This window comes from Macadamia integrifolia, chromosome 10 (assembly GCF_013358625.1).
Source record: "Macadamia integrifolia cultivar HAES 741 chromosome 10, SCU_Mint_v3, whole genome shotgun sequence".
Classification (NCBI taxonomy): Eukaryota; Viridiplantae; Streptophyta; class Magnoliopsida; order Proteales; family Proteaceae; genus Macadamia; species Macadamia integrifolia.
The window spans coordinates 2,480,256-2,501,286 of NC_056566.1; the positions used below are offsets into that span (position 1 = coordinate 2,480,256).

At 38.5% G+C, this 21,031-nt stretch overlaps 2 protein-coding genes across 14 annotated transcripts; both read left to right on the forward strand.

Moving 5' to 3' along the window:
- The first annotated feature begins 1,022 nt into the window (after nucleotides 1-1,022).
- LOC122091082 (pentatricopeptide repeat-containing protein At5g39350) lies at nucleotides 1,023-11,176 on the forward strand. 13 transcript variants are annotated; one of them, XR_006143806.1, is made up of 7 exons: nucleotides 1,024-1,180; nucleotides 2,152-4,515; nucleotides 4,610-4,677; nucleotides 4,783-4,848; nucleotides 5,714-5,739; nucleotides 5,845-5,893; nucleotides 6,321-6,742. XR_006143806.1 is itself a non-coding variant. In XM_042660911.1 (3 exons), exon 3 carries the CDS (start codon nucleotides 8,402-8,404, stop codon nucleotides 10,448-10,450), a length of 2,049 nt encoding a protein of 682 aa, XP_042516845.1. In that variant the 5' UTR covers nucleotides 4,781-4,848; nucleotides 5,714-5,893; nucleotides 6,321-8,401; the 3' UTR covers nucleotides 10,451-11,176. The 13 variants fall into 13 exon arrangements, 1 of the variants encoding a protein (XP_042516845.1); XR_006143808.1 differs by having other exon boundaries at nucleotides 5,854-5,893; XR_006143809.1 differs by having other exon boundaries at nucleotides 1,023-1,180; nucleotides 4,592-4,677; nucleotides 5,714-5,893.
- A 3,106-nt stretch (nucleotides 11,177-14,282) lies between these two features.
- On the forward strand, nucleotides 14,283-20,984 carry LOC122092487 (probable leucine-rich repeat receptor-like protein kinase At1g35710). The gene is made up of 11 exons (XM_042662814.1): nucleotides 14,283-14,534; nucleotides 15,337-15,484; nucleotides 15,950-16,021; nucleotides 16,686-16,757; nucleotides 18,454-18,525; nucleotides 18,622-18,765; nucleotides 18,942-19,022; nucleotides 19,124-19,195; nucleotides 19,314-19,385; nucleotides 20,487-20,558; nucleotides 20,653-20,984. Exons 1-11 carry the CDS (start codon nucleotides 14,450-14,452, stop codon nucleotides 20,741-20,743), a joined length of 981 nt encoding a protein of 326 aa, XP_042518748.1. The 5' UTR covers nucleotides 14,283-14,449; the 3' UTR covers nucleotides 20,744-20,984.
- Nucleotides 20,985-21,031: the final 47 nt, after the last annotated feature.

Below are 21,031 nucleotides of genomic sequence, written 5' to 3' on the forward strand. Positions count from 1 at the left end.
ACCATTCCCACATTGAAATCGATTCAACCCAATTTGAAACTAGGGCAAACCGACCTGTTGACATCCCTAGGTGTAGGGAACACGTTGCCTTTTATCAATTTTTTTTTTAACTTATAACAAATTAAAATCAAAATCAATACCAAACCAAATAAAGAGTTCGATTGATCGATTCCATTTTAATTTGGTCAGTTTCGGTTGGTTCGACCGGTCGGTATGGTTTTTTCACACCTTAGAGGTAGGTGTGTCAATTGGATGGTTTGATTCGGTTTCGGTCTAGGAATGAGGGAGACCAAAACCAATCCATTAAAGAACTTAGGTTTTCAGTTGGTTTCGATTTAGTTCTGGTTTGATTTTGTTTTATTTTGATTTTTCAATATCGGGTTAATACCGATTTAGATCAGTTTATTATTGGGCTTAAACTATAATGGATCTTACATTCATAACTTATAGTGACAATATTTGAACAAAAAAAAAACACTTTAAATTTATGATTAAATTATGGTTTATCATTGTAAGAGAAAGATAACTAATATTTAAATCAATGGATAACAAATTACTAAGAAGATAATTAATATTGAGATCACAAAATGAACCCTATTATGCAATCATTCATTTAACCTAATATTCAATGATTTGTAACAATTCCCCTTACAATAAAAAATGTTCTCATTCATATTGTAAAAAATGGATAGTCAATTCACCAGTTTATAATCACATAATTATTATTTTTTTTATCGATTTTATTTGGTTTGATTATTGATCGATTTGATTTGAATTGATTTTTAGTCGGTATCCACATATCTTGGTCCAAAATCAATCCAATAAAGATCGATTTGATTCGATTTGAATTTTATTAATTGATTTTGACCGATTTTATCGGTTTGAGCTAGGTTTTGACATGCCTACGGCCCTACTTAAAGGTGAAAGATATCTGCTATACAGGAATATTTGTGGTCCAAGTCTTCTGGAATAAACATTTGCTCTATAAACAAAATCTTGGCCGTCAAATATTACCAAAATTTCCGTACGGAGTCATATAACGGCCCTTATCGTTCCAGTTTTCGATCTGAAAGAGGAGGAGATCCTTATTTCTGTCCTCTGCTCCTCCTCTTATCGTCCGCGTCTTCTTCTTCCTCCTCCCTTTCCGGCACTGCAACTTCCCTAGGGAAGGTATAAGACGGTACGTAATCTCTTTTTCCCACTTAATTGTTTTTGGACCCATTCTGAATCCGAAGTAGAACAGCTAAAATTTCTTAGGGTTCTTCAATTTCAGAGCCCATACTTATCCTTTAGAATTTTTATTTTTTATTTTTCTTCTACTCTTACTTCATCGCGGATTTAGCAGATTTTGTTCCTCAGCTTCGTTGTTGTTTCGAGGGATTCTTTCTATGGTTTTCTAGTGGCGTCACCTTTAAGCTGGAGGCCATGGATGCATTGGCATTTTGGTTCATAGTTCATACTCTTCTCTCAGTGTGAGAAGAGGTTAATTTTTTTTTTTTTTGGGGGGGACCAATAGCTGATTCTTATACATTCCTTAAGATTATCTTCTCTTTTATTTATTTTTCTTTAATATTCTTTCTGATTAAAGGATCCGTTATGGGTCCTGTACAGAAAATAGTAATGAATATCCCCATGAGCTGTTTGAATTTTTGTTCTTTTCATTATTTTCATTGTTGTTTATTCATTTCTATGCACTAAAAAAAAAAAAAAAAAGGTGGTTATCAAGCTATTTTGTACACGCATTGCCTATTTGTTTCAATCACCAGAAAAAAAAAATTGTTCACTGCACTTGCAATTATTCCTTGAAGTGATTACACTTGTTTGTTTTGTATATGTACCAAGTGAAGCTTCTCGAGGGATGAGTTGGCTCCAAGTAAATAAAGATGTTGAATTAGCATTTCTCTTGTTTCATTATTCCCATCAACCCATCCCATGAGGGGGAAAAAGGTTGGGTGTGGGTGGGGTTTGGCGTGGGGGGGGGGGGGGATTGACAATATGGGTTCTTATGCGCAATAACACAGTATTTCTGGAAAACCAGGTGAACATTATTTGGAAAATAACATATGTCCATTGTTGTTTGTATCTTACTTCCATGGATGCTGGCCATTTGGAATTTTTCCATTCTATAGTTGGTTATGTTATTTTTTGCAGTAAAGATTAGACAACATGGATGGAGAGCCTGGTAATCAAGGGAAGGAATTGGATGCGTATGTGACTTTGGAGGATGAAGGTGAAGAATGCTGTGTTGTTGAGGATGTCGAAACTCCTACGATTGTGGACGATGGAAATAATGAAGATTCCATGGACCTTGACTTATCTTCATGTCTACTTGGTGGAATCATTGAACCAACCATGGATATGGAGTTTGATTCTGAAGAGGATGCTAGGAATTTCTACAATGCATATGCTAAGCAGATGGGATTTAGCATTCGTGTAAACTCATACTACCGCTCAAAGAAGGATAATTCTATCATTTCTCGAGAATTTTGTTGCTCTAAAGAAGGTTTTCGTCGAGAGAAACGTGCAAGAAAGATTGCTTCAACTGATGATACCAAAAAGAGAAGAGCCCGTCCGATCAGTCGGGAAGGTTGTAAGGCACTGATGACAGTGAGAAGACGAGATTCTGGGAAATGGTATGTTGCGAAATTGGAGAAGAACCATAATCATGAATTGGTCACTCCAGCGATGCGGCATTTTCTTCGATCACATCGGCAGGATTATGATCCAAAGAGAAGCTTGATTAATACTCTTGAACACCCTGGGATGGGTATAAGCGGTACTGTTAATGTCTTAACTGAAGAGTGTGGCAGTTATGGTAAGATTGGATTTGCCACCCAAGATCAGAATAATTATATTGGGAAAGGACGGTTAAGCGCCTTCGGTATGGATGCCCAAAGTCTCCTGGGGTTTTTCAAAATTATGCAAATGAATGATCCTGCATTCTTTTATGCAATCCAGGTTGATGACGATGATCGATTGAGCAGCGTTTTTTGGGTTGACACAAGATCAAGAATTGCTTACAATTGCTTTTCTGATGTGGTTGCCTTTGACACAACTTACCAAGTGAATCAGTACAAAATGCCATTTGCTCCATTTACTGGAGTTAATCATCATAAGCAGTCAGTGTTGTTTGGTTGTGCATTGCTTGCAGATGAGACTGAATCAACATTTATTTGGCTTTTCAAAACCTGGCTTGAAGCAATGTCTGGACGCCAACCTGGTTTAATAATAACTGATCATGATTTGAATATAAAGAATGCAGTGGCGAGGGTTTTCCCAAACTCCTGCCATCGATATTGCAAATGGCACATCCTGGGCAAAATGCCAAAGGAATTGGGGCATGTATATTCTACGCTTCCGAAAACATTTCAATTGGAATTTGACAAGTGCATCAATAGGAGTGATACGATTGAAGAGTTTGAATTAGCTTGGCAGTCTCTTCTTGATAAGTACAAGGTCAGGGGGAATGAATGGCTTCAATCATTATATTTTGATCGTAAAGAGTGGGTTCCAATATACCTACAGGATACATTCTTTGCAGGGATGTCTGCAACTCATCGTAGTGGATCTGTGAACTCACTTTTTGATGGGTATGTGAATGCAAGAACTACCTTACAAGATTTTGCAGAGCAATATGAGAAGGCTTTGGATGACCGGTTTGAGAAAGAAGCAAGGGCAGAATTTGATACATTTTACACGAAGCCTGTCCTGAAGACACCACTGCCTATAGAAAAACAAGCGGCAGAAGTTTATACGAGGAAAATGTTCACTATATTCCAGGATGAAATTTTTGAATCTCTTGTGCTTGCTGTTAAAAAAACTAGGGAGGATGGTGATATGAGTACCTATGAGGTGGCAAGATTTGATGAACAACATAAAGTGTACTCAGTTGGGTTTATTGTTCCTGAACATAGAGCTAGCTGCAGCTGCGGGATGTTTAAGTCTGAAGGCATCCTCTGTAGGCATGTGCTTGCTGTGTTCAAAGCAACAAATGTCTTTACACTGCCACCACATTATATCTTGAAGCGATGGACAAGGAATGCCAAAGATGATGCTGTGTTGGACATAATAACCCCTGTTGAGATGCAAGCAAATTCTCAGAAGGCCAAAAGCTTGCAATACAACGTTCTGTTACAGGAAGCCATTAAATGTGCGGAGGAAGGGGTTGCATCTGACCATAGTTTTAAGGTGGCGTTGAGTGCTTTACGAGAGGCTAGGAATAAAATTTTTGAGGCAAAGAAAAATGCAGCTAATGCACCCAAAATAGAAACCATGGTCAGTGCAAGTTATCAGGATGTGAACTCAACTTGGAGTCAGGTTGACAATTCGATCCCCATAACCCCTATTGATCCCCATAAAACCAATATGAGAGAATTCCCAATAAATGGTATCATTCCCCAAACTGTTTTGGAGCAGTCAATGAGTAGAATCAGGACATGCACTAAATGTAAGTGTCCTGGACACGATAGTTGTACTTGCTTGTGGTTGAAAGATTCAGGCCCAAGTGCTGCTATGGTAAGATATTTTTGATTTTCAAATAGGTGCAAATTAACTATTAAGTTCAGCTTCCTCTTTGATCATCTATTTATAGATTTTCTCACCTTTTTAGGATCAGCAAAATCATGTCCTAGACTCCATGGCCATTCCATGTGGGATCCAAGACAATCTTACTTAAAGGTAATCATTTTGTTATCAGGTATCTGTTTTCATGGTTCTATAAGAGTGAATAAGATGGTGGACCATGTGTTTTGTTCTGATGGTGAACCCTTTTTTCGTTTCTAGGTTGGTTATTCTGGGGGTTGGTTTTAATGGGTGGTGCTTAGGTGGCTCCCTATGGCCTTTTATGAGGTCCTGCTTTTTCTCATTTGTTTAATTTTCTTGCATTTTGAGATTCAACCACTGTTTAATTGCGTTTGCAAGTGCTCATTTCTAATTTGGAGTTATTTTTCTCAAATATCCTCTTTTTCCTTGGCATTCCTTATTAATGATTTTCTTTACATCTCTGGTTTCTACCTAGTTGTTGATGTGGTTATGTTATTTTCTTTCTCATCTTCCAGTTTCCTTCTTATTCGGTTGGGTATATATTGAATTTTGTGTTATCCTGTGTTTCAATTTGGTGGGAGAGTAGATTTTGGGTTATCTGGGCTGCTCATTTGGGCAATCAAACAGTTGTAGGATCTTTCAAATTTCCTCCACTGTGTTTTTCTTTCACATCATATAAATTGAGTATACTATAACTGATTACAGCTTCACATTAGTTATTTTTGCAGTAATACAGAATAATGACATGGATTTTGCTAGGATCTCTTTCTATTTGATATTTATCTTGTTTCTCGGTGGATTTAGTAGAAATCTAAATTGTTTGCTAGCTGTTGAACCAACAACAGTACATTATGAATTTTATTTTTGGGGTGGTTGAAAATATGAAGCCTGGTCCATTCAGTTGTAGGAGGTACACTACTTCGTGTCTCATAGAGTTAATGTCTTATGCAAGGGGGTGAGAAACCTCCTTTTCAGTGTGAAACATGTAAGAAACCTCCTTGATCAAAATCTAACCAGATAAGAGGATTGGTACCTTGGAAATGATTTTTTCTTTTTTACGCTGTTTTTTCTGTTTTAGTCGTGTCCTATTTCACTTCTTTACCTTCCATGAGAAATTGATGGAACAAATGGTCACTGTCATCATCTAATTATTGTGGGTATTGATATGCAGGTTCATACGGGAGCCTCGTGCACCGGGTATGCCCTTTTTTATTATGTGCAAGTTCATCTGGGTAGAATTGAGAAAAACATCCAATTGATTATAGCTTACGTGATCTTCTCATGCATCGTATCTATCCTTAGTCTTTGCAGATTCGATACGATCACCTACAAATGGTTAACACCTTATGAGGTAAGAAGGTTATGTCACTTCCTACATTTTTTTTAATATACGGTCATCCTCTTCGGGCCTCATCACTGTCCTTTGGCTCCTTTGTTATTTGTGAGACGTGATTTTATTTTTAGGGAGACTGTAGATATGGGCTCATCACTATAGGCATTATGTATGTGGAGGTTGCCAGAAAACTCCATTTATCAAGCTTAAGAGTTGACTGTATAGGATAGTTACGATATTCCACCAGCTCAATTTTTTCCTATGAGATCTAGCAAGTGGAACCCATTAATTGTGAATCCTGCATTTGCTACACATACTAATTTATTAGTCTGTAGTTGTGGCCTATGTAAGTCCAGAGTGCACTGCTATACTTCAAATTTCTTTGTCAGCTCCTATCTTGTGTGTGTTTTTTTTCTTTTTTGTGATTTTTAGTCATCGATTTCAGAAAGCACTTGGATCTACTTTTGCCGTGGATCTGTGATAGGAAGAAACTGCAGTATTCCGAAGACTCAACCATGCAATGGTTCAGATCGAGGATCTCTAGGATCATATTGATCCAACCAGTTCAAGGCTTCAGCTGCTGCATCAACCGCTCTGTTTGACACCATGATTGATTGAGAAGGGAAGAGAAGTGTTGCTGCGACGACCAATGATGAGGGGCAGTTTGGCAGACAGAGAAAGAAGCTTGTGTGTTAGTGCTATTAATTTCTTGGTGACCTTTTTGGTAGGTGTCCGGGTCACACTGGTCAATTTTTGGTTTTCTAACTTGGAGAATTGGTAAATATCAGTAATTGAAAACCTCATTCCTAGTGTATGTCTTGCCAGTTCTGGGAAACTTAAATAGGTTATGTTTCCATTCATTTTTTACTAGTAAGTCTACATTTGGTTTTCTAGAAATATACAAATTTTTTTCCTAACCCCAAAATAGAACAGTTTTTCTACGGGAAACACTAGAGATTGTGACCTTAATCAACTCAAGCTCACAGTGGACATAAGACTAGACCTTCTTGTAGGGAAATGCTGAGACCAACCCAAGACCTAAACCATGCCCTGATTATGCTGCTGTAATGATCAGTATTACCCCAGAAAACCCATAGCACCTTAGGACTGCCATGATTTGGTCCTCAATACAGGTTGCTCAAAGTGGCTGTAAGGAGCTAGGGTTGGGTTTGATCTTTTTTTGGAGAACATACCTTTCTTTGGATCCTATATTGAAAGATATTGATCAGTTTCAAAATGCAATTGCTTGCACCATAACATATTGGCCTGACCTTACTGGCTCTTCAGTCTGCAACTAGTAGTTTTGCATAACTGGTCAGGATTAGTAGCCATGAACTAGTGATGGCAACGGTTAGAGCTGCTGGATTTCCTGGTGTTTGGTGTTTGGATTCAAACACATTTAAGATTGCAAGTTTTGCCTGCGGATTGTGCATTGGTTTCACTAATTTTTCAAGTTCTTCTTGTACACAGGATTTTTCAGGTACCCTACCCAACCCTAACCTGATTAGGGGTCATCACATAATGCCTTGAACCATTAATTCACATTTCTAATACCATCTGTTTAAGCTTCACCCTGAGAATGTCAAGAAGTGGTCAAAACAGCTTCTCAACACTCTCGGGGTAAGGCTACATAGTTCCCGTCCCTCTAGATCTTGCACATGCGGGAGACTTGTGCATCAGTTACACCCTTTTTTCTCGAGGGCTTGAATTGATTCTTTATTCAAGGTCTGAAGCAATACCCAACCTGCCCAAGTTGCACTCTTACAAATATCACGAGTTTGGGTTCTGAAGGATCTTGTAACAACACGCCCAAGTAACCAAAAAAGCCCTCTCTCTCTCGCTCTCCTCTTTTCTTCTCTTTTATTCTCTTCCCTAGTTTTCTAGTAGCCCATGGGAGAAAAAGAAAAACCCAGTTGGAGTCTTTGGTGGATTCTTCATTTCTGAACTGAAAATCAATCAAAAAGCTCCAAATGCCGGATTCAAAGCTTGTTTTCAAGATTTGGATTGGGAACGAGATATATATATATATATATATCAATCAATCAATCAATCAATCGAGGTTGATCCTGAGTCTTAATCGATTCACTAGCATAACCCAGAGTTACTTAAAAGGTAATATAGTCTTTGCACCAACGCGTGGATCAATGGGAACATATATGAAAATATCAATAACAGTGAAAATTTCGTTTTTTTTCATGGGTTGGGATGGTCATTTCGCTCTTTCTTTGTCTGGGTGTAAAGGGGACGCTGTCTTTTAGCTTCTCTTTCTTAAGAGATCCGATCCGATCTTGAGCGATCCGGACCGATACCGAGAAACCGAACTGGAGAAGGGCCAAGCAGACTTGTGGATCTGCCGCTCTCGAACTATTGGGTCTGATGGTGATTTTTGGGGTATTTCCCGACCGTTTCCTGAGCTGGGTTCCTTCTTCTAGGGTTGTTCTTGCCGTGACGACGACGAGGAAGCAGAGACGACGATGCAGCTTCATTTCTCTCCTACCATGAAAAGCATCACGATTTCGAGCAGCAATGTGTTTCTTGACACAGGCCCAGGCCTTGTCCAAGTTCAAGTGTCTTCTCATCACTGCAGCTCAATGCGGATCCCTTCTGCGACACTGTGGCACTACGCGGTCACTCACCAACACAAAGAGACTCCACGCCCACACCATCACTTCCGGCCTCCTCTTCTTCGACCACTCTGCGCGCATCCGATCAAACCTCATTGCTACCTATGCCGTCTGTGGAGACGCAACAATTGCTCGTCTTCTATTCGATGATTTGCCTCAAAGAAAATCCTTGTTATGGAACTTCATGATCCGAGCCTACTCTCAGAATGGTTTATCAACTGACGCACTTCGCCTGTTTGTCGAAATGCTCTCTTCAGGGGACAATAACCCTGACAACTTCACCTTCCCTTTTGTCCTCAAGGCCTGTGCAGAAATGTCGTTGCTTAACATGGGTATGTCCATCCATTGTCGAGCATTGGCCACTGGGTTTGATTCGGATACTTACGTGCAGAATTCCTTACTGGCGATGTATATGAACTGTGGCAAAACGGAGATGGCCAGGCTGGTTTTTGACCGAATGCAGGAGCAGACTGTGGTTTCTTGGAACACGATGATAAGTGGGTACCTTCGAAATGGGCTGGCAGAGGAATCTTTAGCCATTTTTGATTGGATGATGGATGTGGATGAGAAACCTGATCATGCCACCTTGGTCTCTGTGTTACCTGCTTGTGCTCACTTAAAGGATTTGCAGCGAGGGAGGGGGGTTCATGATTTGCTGGAGGAGAAGGGATTGGGGAATTACATTCCTGTGAAGAACTCGTTGATGGATATGTATGCAAAATGTGGTCGTTTGGTTGAGGCCAGACTTGTCTTTGATGAGATGGGAGAGAAGGATGTGGTGTCATGGACGGCCATGATTGTAGGCTACCTGTCAAATGGTGATGCAACAAGTGTATTAGCACTTGGGCATCGGATGCAACTGGAGGGGGTAAAACCTAATTCGGTAACCTTGGCAGCTCTCCTATCTGCTTCTGCCAGTTTATCGACTCTGAAGCATGGTAAGTGCTTACATGGGTGGGCAATAAGGTGCAGACTTGAATCTGATGTTATGGTGGAGACTGCCCTGATTGACATGTATGCAAAGTGTAACCGCATGGACCTTAGCTTTCGAGTTTTCTTAAAATCTACGAAAAAAGGAACAGTGCCATGGAATGCACTTATCACAGGGCATGTTCATAACAGACTTGCAAACAAAGCAATAAAACTTTTCAAACAAATGCTGATGGAAGAAGGGGTCTACCCAGATTGTGCAACCTTGATTAGCCTCCTTCCTGCTTATGCTGATTTGGCTGATCTTTGGCAAGCCAAAAACATACATTGTTACCTTATCAGTTCTGGATTTCATCCAAGCGTTGAAACTGCCACTGGTTTGATTGATATCTACTCGAAGTGTGGAAGCCTCGATTCTGCCCATGAGCTCTTCGATAAGATTCCAGAAAAAGTTAAGGACACTGTAGCATGGAGTGCCATCATAGCTGGGTATGGAATGCATGGCTATGGTGGGGTTGCAGTTTCACTTTTTTATCAGATGGTGCAGTCTGGGGTGAAACCTAATGAAGTCACCTTCACATCTGTTTTGCATGCTTGCAGCCATGCAGGGATGGTGGATGAGGGCCTACGTTTGTTCAAATGTATAATTGATGATCACCAAATGAGACCTCCAACTGATCACTACACTTGCATTGTTGATCTTCTTGGCCGTGCAGGTCGACTAGAGGAGGCTTACGAACTGATTACAATGATGCCATTTGAGCCCAATCATGCTGTATGGGGTGCTCTATTAGGTGCCTGTGTGATACATGAAGATGCCAAGCTAGGAGAGGTAGCTGCAAAGCAACTTTTTGAACTAGAGCCAGACAATACAGGAAATTATGTGTTAATGGCCAAGATTTATGCTGCTGTAGGAAGGTGGAAAGATGCAGAGAATATGAGAAGTATGATGAGTGCAATGGGATTAAGAAAAACACCAGCCCACAGCTTGATTGAGATTAGAAATGCAGTAAACACATAGTGATGATGTCTCTGGCCGACCCAAGGTGTTTCCATGGGAAGCCAAAAACCTCCAGTGATGAATGAAGGTGGATCCTGTATTGGAGTGTGTTGGTAGGACACTAGCTGTAGAAGAACAAATTTGAGGAGCAGCAAAAGAAGCTGCAGTAGAGGGGCCTGTACCTGTGGACTTGAATCTGGTAGGGAAACATTATGTCTATGGATGTTTACAATGAACCCATAATATCTTTCTGGGCCATTAGAGCCATGGTGCAATGGAGTGATGTTCTTCTAAATGCCAGTCAGGAGTTGAGTCCATCCAGGGGTTACTGCCAAGGTGATCGAAGTTGTGACAAGAGGTGGCGAGGCAAAGCTAGCAAAGAAAATATTTTTTGGCTATATCAAATGAGCCCAAAAGTGATGGTGAGTGTAGTGTGCAGATTCTTTCCCATGCTATCTCACAAAAAGTGAGGGTTTCACGCATGTATTTTTATTTATTTTGAAAATGTGGGATCCACATGGAAGATACCTTTTTTAGACCAATTGGTGGTAGTGTGTGGATTTCTTTCCACGCTAAGTTACACACACTCCTAGGATGAAGCTCCACTGACTCTGCAGCCACTCACCAATTCAAATAACTCTAGACCAATTGTTCTAATACAAAATTCTTTGCATTGAATGGATTACACTTTGTTTCTCCCACTTGGAGGACCTTGGAGGAACTAAATACAAGTACCATGTACCGTTAGCAAACTGGTGAGTGAGTTTGGTAAGAGGGCTTTCTAGCTTCAACCGCTTGGAAAATTTTGTACGGAGGCAGTACATGCTCATATTATTTACAGAAACCAAAAAAAGTAAATGCTTAGAGAGAATCTACATATACCTTTTGGTAATGGTTACAAAAGTTTTGAATTAATGGGACCTTCTTGTTTTTTTCAAGGGATTTTCTTATTGACACTGATCTCTAAGGTCTTGAATAATTTGTAACCTTATTTTATTGTTCATTGAAACTTATATTTCTATTCTTGGGTAAAAAGTCCTCATGTCACATATAAACTTGAAAATCATAAGAGTTTTTTTTTTTATTTTTATTTTTTTTGTTTTTTTTTATCCTTTAACTCAAAGAACTTTTAAAAAATTATACTAAGGGAAATCGAGTCCGCATCCTATGCACTCGCTGCAATGGTGCAATGAGCATCCGACGGCTAGTAGCATCTGCTCGCGGGTTCCAAGGGGCTCCAACCATTAGATGTCAGAGAATGTGAAGACTTACATGTACTAAATACACCAATTGGATGTAGCATTCACACAGTTCCTTAAATAAATGTCAAATAGATCTTAATTATATGCACATGAGTTAGGTGTCTCCATCCACACACACAAGAAAAAGAGAGAGAGAGAGAGAGAGAAAAGAATATTAATGCATATCTATAGATATAGAAGAATTACATATGATTATATTGATTGCAGCTGAAAATGGCACCAACTGAAATGACTAAGCTGCCCTCACCGAAAGGCTGATGACAGCATTGAGTGCTCACCTTCAACAGCTCCCAATTAATGGAACTCATGGGCTTCTCTTGAACTCCCAAAAAACACCCAAAAAAAAAAAAAAAAAAAAAAAGCAAATTGGAAATTAAGTTTTTCCAATTTGGATTCAACTGATGCCTTTTCCTGTTCTTCCAGCGTTCACAGTAGGCAGCTGTAGTGATCAAAGATCTTCTCTACCTTCCTTCTTCAGTATAGCAAAAATCAAACACACAGGATCACAGTGGCATTCACAACATATAATATATATATATATATATATTTATACTGTCTCCCAACCTTTCTCTCTCATCAAAGAGTTTCAAGAAAAAAAAAAGTAATGGAAATGAGAAAACGTAATAAGTTATATCAGTTGTGGAGGGGATTGGGTCCGGTGGGGACGAGCCGCTTCTCAACTCCATATCTTGGATCGATTTCGTCATCAAGTAGCGGTGGAGGAGGTGGCATTGCCTGTTGTGGTGGTGGTGGTGGTGGGTAGTGCCCGTGGTGGCCTCTTTGAACTTGAAGAACATATAAAGAAGATGGGTCATTTCGGCCATGGTGGTGGTGGTGATGGTGGTTGTTATGATGGGTGGAAGGGCTTTCAAGAGATGCTGCATTGCAGAGATGAATCTTTGAAGTTGCAGAGTAGATCATAAGGCAGATGATGATGATGAGGACGACAGGCGCCCTACTGCAACTTGAAGAGAGAGAGCTCTTCATTGACGTTTCTTGAGGTAGTATCACTCAAAAGAATTCAAGAAACTCAGAGAAATACAAGCCAGGTAGAGACTATAGAGGGAGTTTTAACTTTTAAGATGGGAGAGAGAGAGAGAGAGATTTTAAACGCAAAGGCAAGAAACCCATGAACCCAAACCCATTGGCCATTGGTACTTGATCCTTAAAGGTTCAAATAAATTGCACCACGAGTCGTTTCCCTGCATTTAAAAGTTATAAAGCCGGCCCATCCGGTCGGTCCCCCATTTCACGATTATTATGAATTTATGACATTATATGGTGGGGGAAAAACATCTCTCCAGGATTATCTCTCTCCTCTTCCATATTAAAAAACATCTTTGCCCTTGTCTTGTGGAAGAGAGAGAGATAGACACAAGGGGTTTTAGCGTAGATTATGTTTCCGATTAGAAACCACTTCCTTGTTATAACATCGATCATATATTTATCTCATCAGAGAAAATTATTTCATTATATGCAAATGAAACGAAGCAAAGTTAGAAATATGTGGCCAAATAAAAATGTAACAAGCAATGATATGGATTCGCTAAGATGGAGAGAGACAATTGTAGATTTAGATGAGATTTTTGACGACACTAAATGGTGTTGGATCATATTAGGTGTGTGCAGGATAATGTTCGATCATGGGGAAGACAATAGGAGAAACAATATCAAGATGAAGAAATATAAGAAACTTTATCCCATCTGAGACACTCAGGTCTATTAATTTCAATCATTCAAGTGAAGTTTTGAATTGTTGGATTTGAAGAGCAGCAAAAAAGGTAAAACTCTCTTTGTTTTGTATTGATAGACCAAAGATGAGAGAGATCGATTGATGATCCCATCATTAATGCGATCGATATCATTATTATTATTGTTTTTTATGGGAAAAGAAAAATTAAATTAAAAATGCTACAACAAAGTATCAAGGTCGACATATTGTATCGCCTAGCTATGTTGGTCAAAACAACAACTAGATCATTCGTAGGCCTAAGCAGAAGATGGAAGTTAATTATAGTATTATAGACATCCATAGAAATAGGAATTGTGCTCCAAGGCCATGAAGTGATTATGAGATTAGAAAAAAGCCTATCAAGATCTTCACAGTTTGTCCATGCCTCCATTATCTTACATTCTTTTAGTTACGCTTGTTGAACTCTGTTGAAAAACACTGAGGACATTGCTTCCATTGGATCCCCTGTCATCAAGTAATCAGTTGATTTCATCATAATTATTATTAATTTTTTTTAATTTTTTTGGTTGGGTGCAATTTTTCAGCATTAATGAAACGGTAAGAAATTCAGGTTTTATGGATCAGAACGATGGATCGGGTCGATCGTATCAATATCTGACACAGAACCCGATTCGGAAACCCATGACAGGATTGGCCGATTCTGACTCATAAAACCCTGTCTGCAAGCTCAATAGTCGGAGGGAGGGAGAGAGAGAGAGAGAGAGAGAGATTTAAACCATTCGATAAGCATCTGAGGGCTATTTACGTAAAATGGACAAACACTCCCGTCGTCGACTCGTATCTAACGAGAGACGAAACCGCGGGTGGCCGTTTAAGAGGAGAAAATATGGTTAGTTATATAGTAGTTTATTGTAGGGAAGAGGAAGACCAGTATAAACGCGGAACGAAGGGAGAGGTTTTAGGTTTTGCAGATCTGAAAATGGGCTTCTTGTATATCAAAAAGCGATAATTAAATCACTAGATCTGAACTCTCATAGGTTTGCCACTTCAGAGATCTCGGTTCCAATGGCGTCTCCATCGTCATTTGCCTCGATTTGTTTTCTCTTTTTGCTTCTCAATGTCAGTCACTGCAAAACCCTAAAAAGAGACGGTAAGTTCGGATCCTTCACTTTAAATACATCTAGCTAATCGTTATTCAATCAAATGTTTGAACTGAGGTTTTTGTAAATAAGCTTCGTAGTTTGATATGAACTAAGTAGTTTTACTTTGCATGGATTTAGTTTGGAGTTGTTTAGATTTTGAAATCCGGGGTGTCTTACAATGAGGTATAGCATTTTTTTTTTCTCAGTGTATAGTCTTGTATCGCATTGATTTCGTATTGTTAATTAAACCAATAAAATTAGTGAAAAGAGGAAAAAATTGCAATCTCTTGGTGAATTGTTTAAGATCCCTTGTTCTAAGTAGGGTTGAATCTTTAGTATCTAACTTTATTGGATTCCAAGTTGAATTTATTTACTAAGATTTGATATGGTATTTGGAATATGCGAGTTTGAGATTGAGTTTGGGCTTGGTCATAGTGGGTTTGGTGAATGGATTACATTGTAGCCAAACTTCGATTGCAAGTTGTTGAAATTAATCCTTTCAATATCTTGCTGCATGTAACGTACGATATTCCAAAATTACGGAGTTCTGCTAAGTATCTTAGCCATGATAACGCTTAATTATTTTTGTATTCTATAGTTGTTGAATTTTTACCAGCTTCTTTATAACCTCAGTGGTTTGTAGAACATGTATTCAACCTTGGGGCCAAAGGTTCTAGGCTTGGTAGAGGCAGAGCAAGAAAGTTGTTGAATCTTTTCACGCATGATAATTAGTAGTGAAGTGGCTTTGATTTTGTGTAGAAGAGTTTATGGTGCTTTCTGATCTCACCAAAAGCGCTTTTCTACTTGCAGTGAAAGCCTTGAATGAAATCAAGGCATCTCTTGGCTGGAGGGTAGTCTATGCATGGGTTGGAGATGATCCTTGTGGAGATGGTGATCTACCACCTTGGTCTGGTGTCACATGTTCCACTCAAGGAGATTATAGGGTTGTGACAGAGCTGTAAGCTAACTTTTCTCTTCTTGTCAATGTTCTCACAATTATTCATCAATGATGGTATGCCCAATAGTGCGTGATGCAACTTCAGATTATGCTTGTCCATGGCATTTGTCATATAATTTGATAATTTTTTTTACTGTAATGTATTGAGGCTATAAGGCTATGACCCTTGGAAGGTATTTGTTTTGTTCCTAATATGATTTACTGTGGACATGGAAATGTATCAGAATAAATCACACAATAATTAGAAGAAAACGATTGACAAATCTACCTTCACTGTAGTTCAATTCTGGGAGGTTGGAAATACAATTACATGTTTCATATACTGATACGGGCTTATCAATAGTGATGATGATAGTTCATGGTCATGAGAATCCAGCCTTAGAAATAATGTTTCTGGGCAGTGTTTGGTGTTGACCTCTAATGCTTATTTGTTTTTACCCTAATGTGATCATTCTTGCCTTGCAGGGAAGTTTATGCTGTATCGATTGTTGGGGCTTTTCCTACTGCTGTAACCAATCTGTTGGATCTAACAAGGCTGTAAGTGCTCTATATCTGATTTTTCTCTACACTGAGCTCATAGTACAGTATTGTGTGACACTGTGACCAGGAATTTCTTCTCATAAAATCTTTCAAGTTATTAAGTCTGTTCGGAAGGATTCAAATGAAGCCATTTGGTATTTTGTTCTTTAAGCTCAGCAGACCTGCTATTGTCACTTTTTCTGTTTCACATATCCATGCATGTGTCTGTGTCATTAAGGTGGTTAGAGGCTTTTATTAGGTGCAGAATGATCTTCAGGCTATCTGTCATTATTTTTGGTTGGAGTCGAATGGCCCATCTATAAAAGGGGGAAAAAAAATTTGGTTACACTTACTCAATTGCTATTTTGCACACACTATTGATAAATAAATTTATTGTGCACGATAGGTTTTACATCCCCACCCTGCAACCCCAACCGTAGAAGCTTTATTCTTTTTGTTTACTCTTAGAAACTTTAGTTACTCATATAAAAGGGAAACTTTTTGCTTGCAAGAAAATTCCTAAGCTGCCTTTGATTGTATTTGAATGTGTACGTATGAGAAAGGTCTTTTCATGGTATGTTGTGGAAGTGCAACGTGAATTTGAGGTAGTTCAATTCACAGTATTGTGTTCATTTTTTCTTTGAAAGAGTTGGCTAATACTTTGGCTGCATTTTAATTCCAGGGATCTTCACAATAACAAGTTGACTGGTCCAATCCCTCCTCAAATTGGACGGCTAAAGCGTCTTAGAACACTGTATGGTTGCAAACTCTTTCATAGCCTTTTTTTTTGGGATTAGTTCTGTAGTTTACATACTCTTACAGCATGTCATTTTGTTTTGTTTCACTGTGGATTATTTACTATTTTTTTAAAAATGAATATGACCTTTGTTGATAAAGAATGAAAAGAATATGGTCTCCCAAACAGAAGATATACAAACAAAACACATCATTATAGACATGTCATAAAGATATGGTATCCCCAAAACATATTATGGTCTTTGCACATCTGGCTTTGCCAATTCCTCGTCCACTTTGGTGACTGATATTGGGTTCCATCGGAACAAGCATTTCAATGATGATGCGATAATTTGATGTTCCTGTTAGCTAAATTCCTCTTCCAACTAACTGATCATGTTGGCTGCTTCACCCTCAAAACTTGATCACAGGTTTCGTAGCCTTTGCAGTGACCCATTCTAGCCCTACTTTTGATCATATGCATTTTAATTAAAAAACAGCTTAAACATGGGAGTTGAGTTCCAGAAAAGAATGCTAGTCCTAGACTCCTAGTGTCATTCTTAAAGATCAAAGAAGCATCCATTTTATTCGACAAAATCAACGTGTTACTGTTTTCTTATATGCTTCTCAGCTACAGACCCGTATACTTTTTGCCGAGGGAGAGAGAGACTAGGGTGCCTCCTGATTCTCTTGCCAATCAGCTCAGAAATCCCTGATTCTTTTGAATCTTTTTAATAAAAAGAATAGGCATCCAAATCAATGATATAAATTACTAAAACATGAAGACAAACAAAAGCATCTTCACTGGTCAAAACGAATGAGGCTACTCACCTGAAGATGTGACCCCAAGTCTCATTGAACAAACTGATAATCCGGTAATTTCCATTAACTCTCATGTGCTTGCCTGTGTGTACGAGGCACAAAGAAGACAGGGAATCGGCACAGCCAAAACTCGAGTCTTTTCTGCTGTCTTCCTTATTGAGCAAAGTACTCGCTCCTCTAGGTCAAGTAATAAAGGAGAAATAGAACTGACAACTGAAATCTGCAGTACTAAAACTAAATCTCAAAACACCAGCATTTAAGAGGTCTATGGCCTCCCTGACCACCTCTTCCCCAGTTCCTGCACCTTGTGTGATTCTCTGTCTTCTAATTGGCATCTGATACCTCACTCTCCATACTAGGGTTTTGATATTTGATAAAGCTTGACATCTTACTTTTATTAGCCTTCGTCTTGAACTCTTCTATCCATCTCTTTTAGATGTATGGCGCTTTTCTTTTCTGCCAGGATTCTATATGAAATTCACTTGCCATCCATGGAGCAGGAAGTCATATATTTCTATACATAGATATGAGATTCTTAATTATTGTTATGTCTCTATTTGATCATCATATGTTGTTTCTTACATACTATGCAGTGGCTATTCTACATGCATTCCTCGTTATGGCTAAAAGAATCATTGGTCAGCATTTGTAATCCTTGGTTCTTTGTGTTGAATTTCCCAGTCACATGAGTTCCAAAAGTTGCAGTTGGTGATATCATTAATTTCTGGACATATCATGCAATATATAATATATAGGTGTCAGGCAGAGGTGCTTTTTTTGCTTGTATGAATTTTCTGTTTGCAAACAGTTGTAATTTTTCAAGAAGTTGATTTATCTTTTGTCTTATTATTTTTATATTTTGTTGTTTACATTTTTCTCTCTCATTCTGTTAGCAATTTGAGATGGAATAAGTTACAAGATTCCATTCCTCCAGAAATTGGTGAACTCAAGCAACTAACACATCTGTGAGTAGTATCAACCTCAATTATGATATTTGACTCAATCTCTATGGGGTGAAATTTTTTCTTAAGTTGGTGATTTATTAACTGTAATTTTTGTAGCTACCTGAGCTTCAATAACTTCAAAGGTGAAATTCCTAAGGAGCTTGCAACTCTGCCAGAGCTTCGCTATCTCTATCTTCATGGGAATCGCCTCATAGGACGAATTCCACCAGAATTGGGGACTCTGCAAAATCTTCGACATTTGTATTTATTTCAATTCCCATCACACCCCAACCCAAAAAAAAAAAAAAAAAAAAATCTACAAGATTTTAGATTTTGGTGTCCTATTGCAGAAACTTCTCTTTATTATATATGCATTGTTATTTTCTCTGCCATCTGGATCATTTAACCTGTGCTAATATATTGTACCATTTTTTCAGGGATGTTGGGAATAATCATTTGGTGGGTACCCTAAGGGAACTCATCCGTTTTGAGGGAAGCTTTCCGGCATTGCGAAATCTGTATGTTAATTCCTATTGTTGGATTTGTGATATCGTAAACGGTATTCTGTATTTTTGGAATTGACAAATTGAGTACTGTTTCTTATAATTTTTATATTTAGGTACCTGAATAATAATTTCTTGACGGGAGGAATTCCAGCACAACTTGCAAACTTGACAAATTTGGAGATCTTGTAAGTATACTTAATTCGAAATGATGGTCTAATGAGGTTGCATTTTGGCATGATTTCTTCCTTTTTTCAGTTTTATTGCATTCATATTGTTTGAAGTTAATTGCTGTTTTGATTATAGGTACTTATCGTACAACAAGATGTTTGGTGTTATACCTTCGGGACTTGCCCGTATTCCTAGATTGACTTACTTGTGAGTCTTCATCTACTTCTCAATCTACTTTTTGTACATATTTCTTGCTTGAGAATATTTTTGTCAGTTGGGAGAACAAAAAATCCTTGCCTCTGCCATGCTGATTGTCACATGTATGAGGTTGAGAGTTGGATCACCATCCATTAGATCCTAAGGGGGTGTTTGGTTCGGTAAATCTTTGGAATGACATTCTTTAGAATGATAATTCTTAATTTTTGGAGTTGTTTGGTTCCACTAGGATGACCCTCATAAGTGAGCACCCTACTTCCCATGAATGACCATATTACAAAGGATGTGTTCCAAATCTGAGTTTACCTCAACACTTAAACTCAGATTTGAGCAACCTTTTTACCACCTAATATAAAAGGAGAAAGCGGAAAGAAGTTCTCTACGGAAGCCAATATCTCAACCCGCGAGAAACATGTACTACCCTCAAGGCAACCAAACGATTTTTCAGAAAGAAACATAATTCAGAAATATGTCTATCAAAAGATTGACATTCATATCCGATACATACACCATTTGATTTACTGAACCAAACACCCTCTATAGTTTCTGGGTGACTCGAGTAGCAATTCTGCCTATCCAACTCTATATTCTTCTCAATCAACAGAGGATAAAGAGTTTAATGATCCAGCATGTATAGAGGATCTTTACACTCCACACACATCAGGTCAATTTACCTAGAAGATTGCTGTAATTATGAAACCCATTAAATTTTTTTCATCGGTGGTTTATATTTATTATGAACATGGGATCTTGTAAGGGTTTGACATTTTATTTTATTTTTAGTGAGAGAGGCTGAGATTGAGAATAACATCATATAGTTGTAGCATATTGTGCTGTACAATGAGGTATCCTGTGACTTTATGGTATTTTTTTTTTATTTGTCCACTTGGCAACCAATGCTTGGACATGGAGTAACTATCCATAGGATCTGAAATGTGTTGGACAATATATACGGGGCATTGTGGCAGTTGGCCTCTCATTTTGCTTTGCGGTAATGGAGAGTGGAAGCATATAATTAAGTCTTTTAACTCTTGATCCATGTCAAATGGGTTGGAATGTCTAAATCTCTTTTAATTATTCATTGCATTTTAGGTACATCGATCACAACCAATTGACAGGGAGGATTCCAGAGCCCTTCTATAAACACCCCTACTTGAAAGAGATGTAAGTTACCCTTTTGCTACTCAAACTGATGCATCTCCTTTATTGTGTTCTGATGGGTAATCTACTAATCTCCTTTTATTATATATGAATACAGGTACATTGAAGGAAATTCTTTCAGGCCAGGTGTAAAACCCATAGGTGTCCACAGAGTCCTTGAAGTTTCTGACACAGAGTTCTTGTTTTAGTACAATCACTTCTTATACTTTCTTTATCTTATCTAGAAAGGCATAGAAACATTCTCTTCCACATATTAGTTTTGTTTATTTTTCTTTTCATGGAATGAGATGTGAAGTTCCTGTGTTTTTGCTTCCAAAATTGACCTTTTATTAGTCTCGATTTGTCACAGCCGATAGAGTAGGCTGCTTGTAATTGTATAGCACGTGGTTGAGACTTGGGATTAATATATAAAAAATTTTTGTGAGCTCATCTTCCCCCAGCAATCAAGTACCAACCACCCCCTCCCCACCCCCCCC

Bases quoted from the DNA above. Each gene is read 5' to 3' on its own strand.
- LOC122092487 (XM_042662814.1), top strand. From the start codon at position 14,450: ATGGCGTCTCCATCGTCATTTGCCTCGATTTGTTTTCTCTTTTTGCTT. The intron at 16,758-18,453 runs GTATGGTTGCAA...TCATTCTGTTAG, and splicing joins CTAAAGCGTCTTAGAACACT to CAATTTGAGATGGAATAAGT. The intron at 20,559-20,652 runs GTAAGTTACCCT...ATATGAATACAG, and splicing joins CACCCCTACTTGAAAGAGAT to GTACATTGAAGGAAATTCTT.
- LOC122091082 (XM_042660911.1), top strand. From the start codon at position 8,402: ATGTGTTTCTTGACACAGGCCCAGGCCTTGTCCAAGTTCAAGTGTCTT.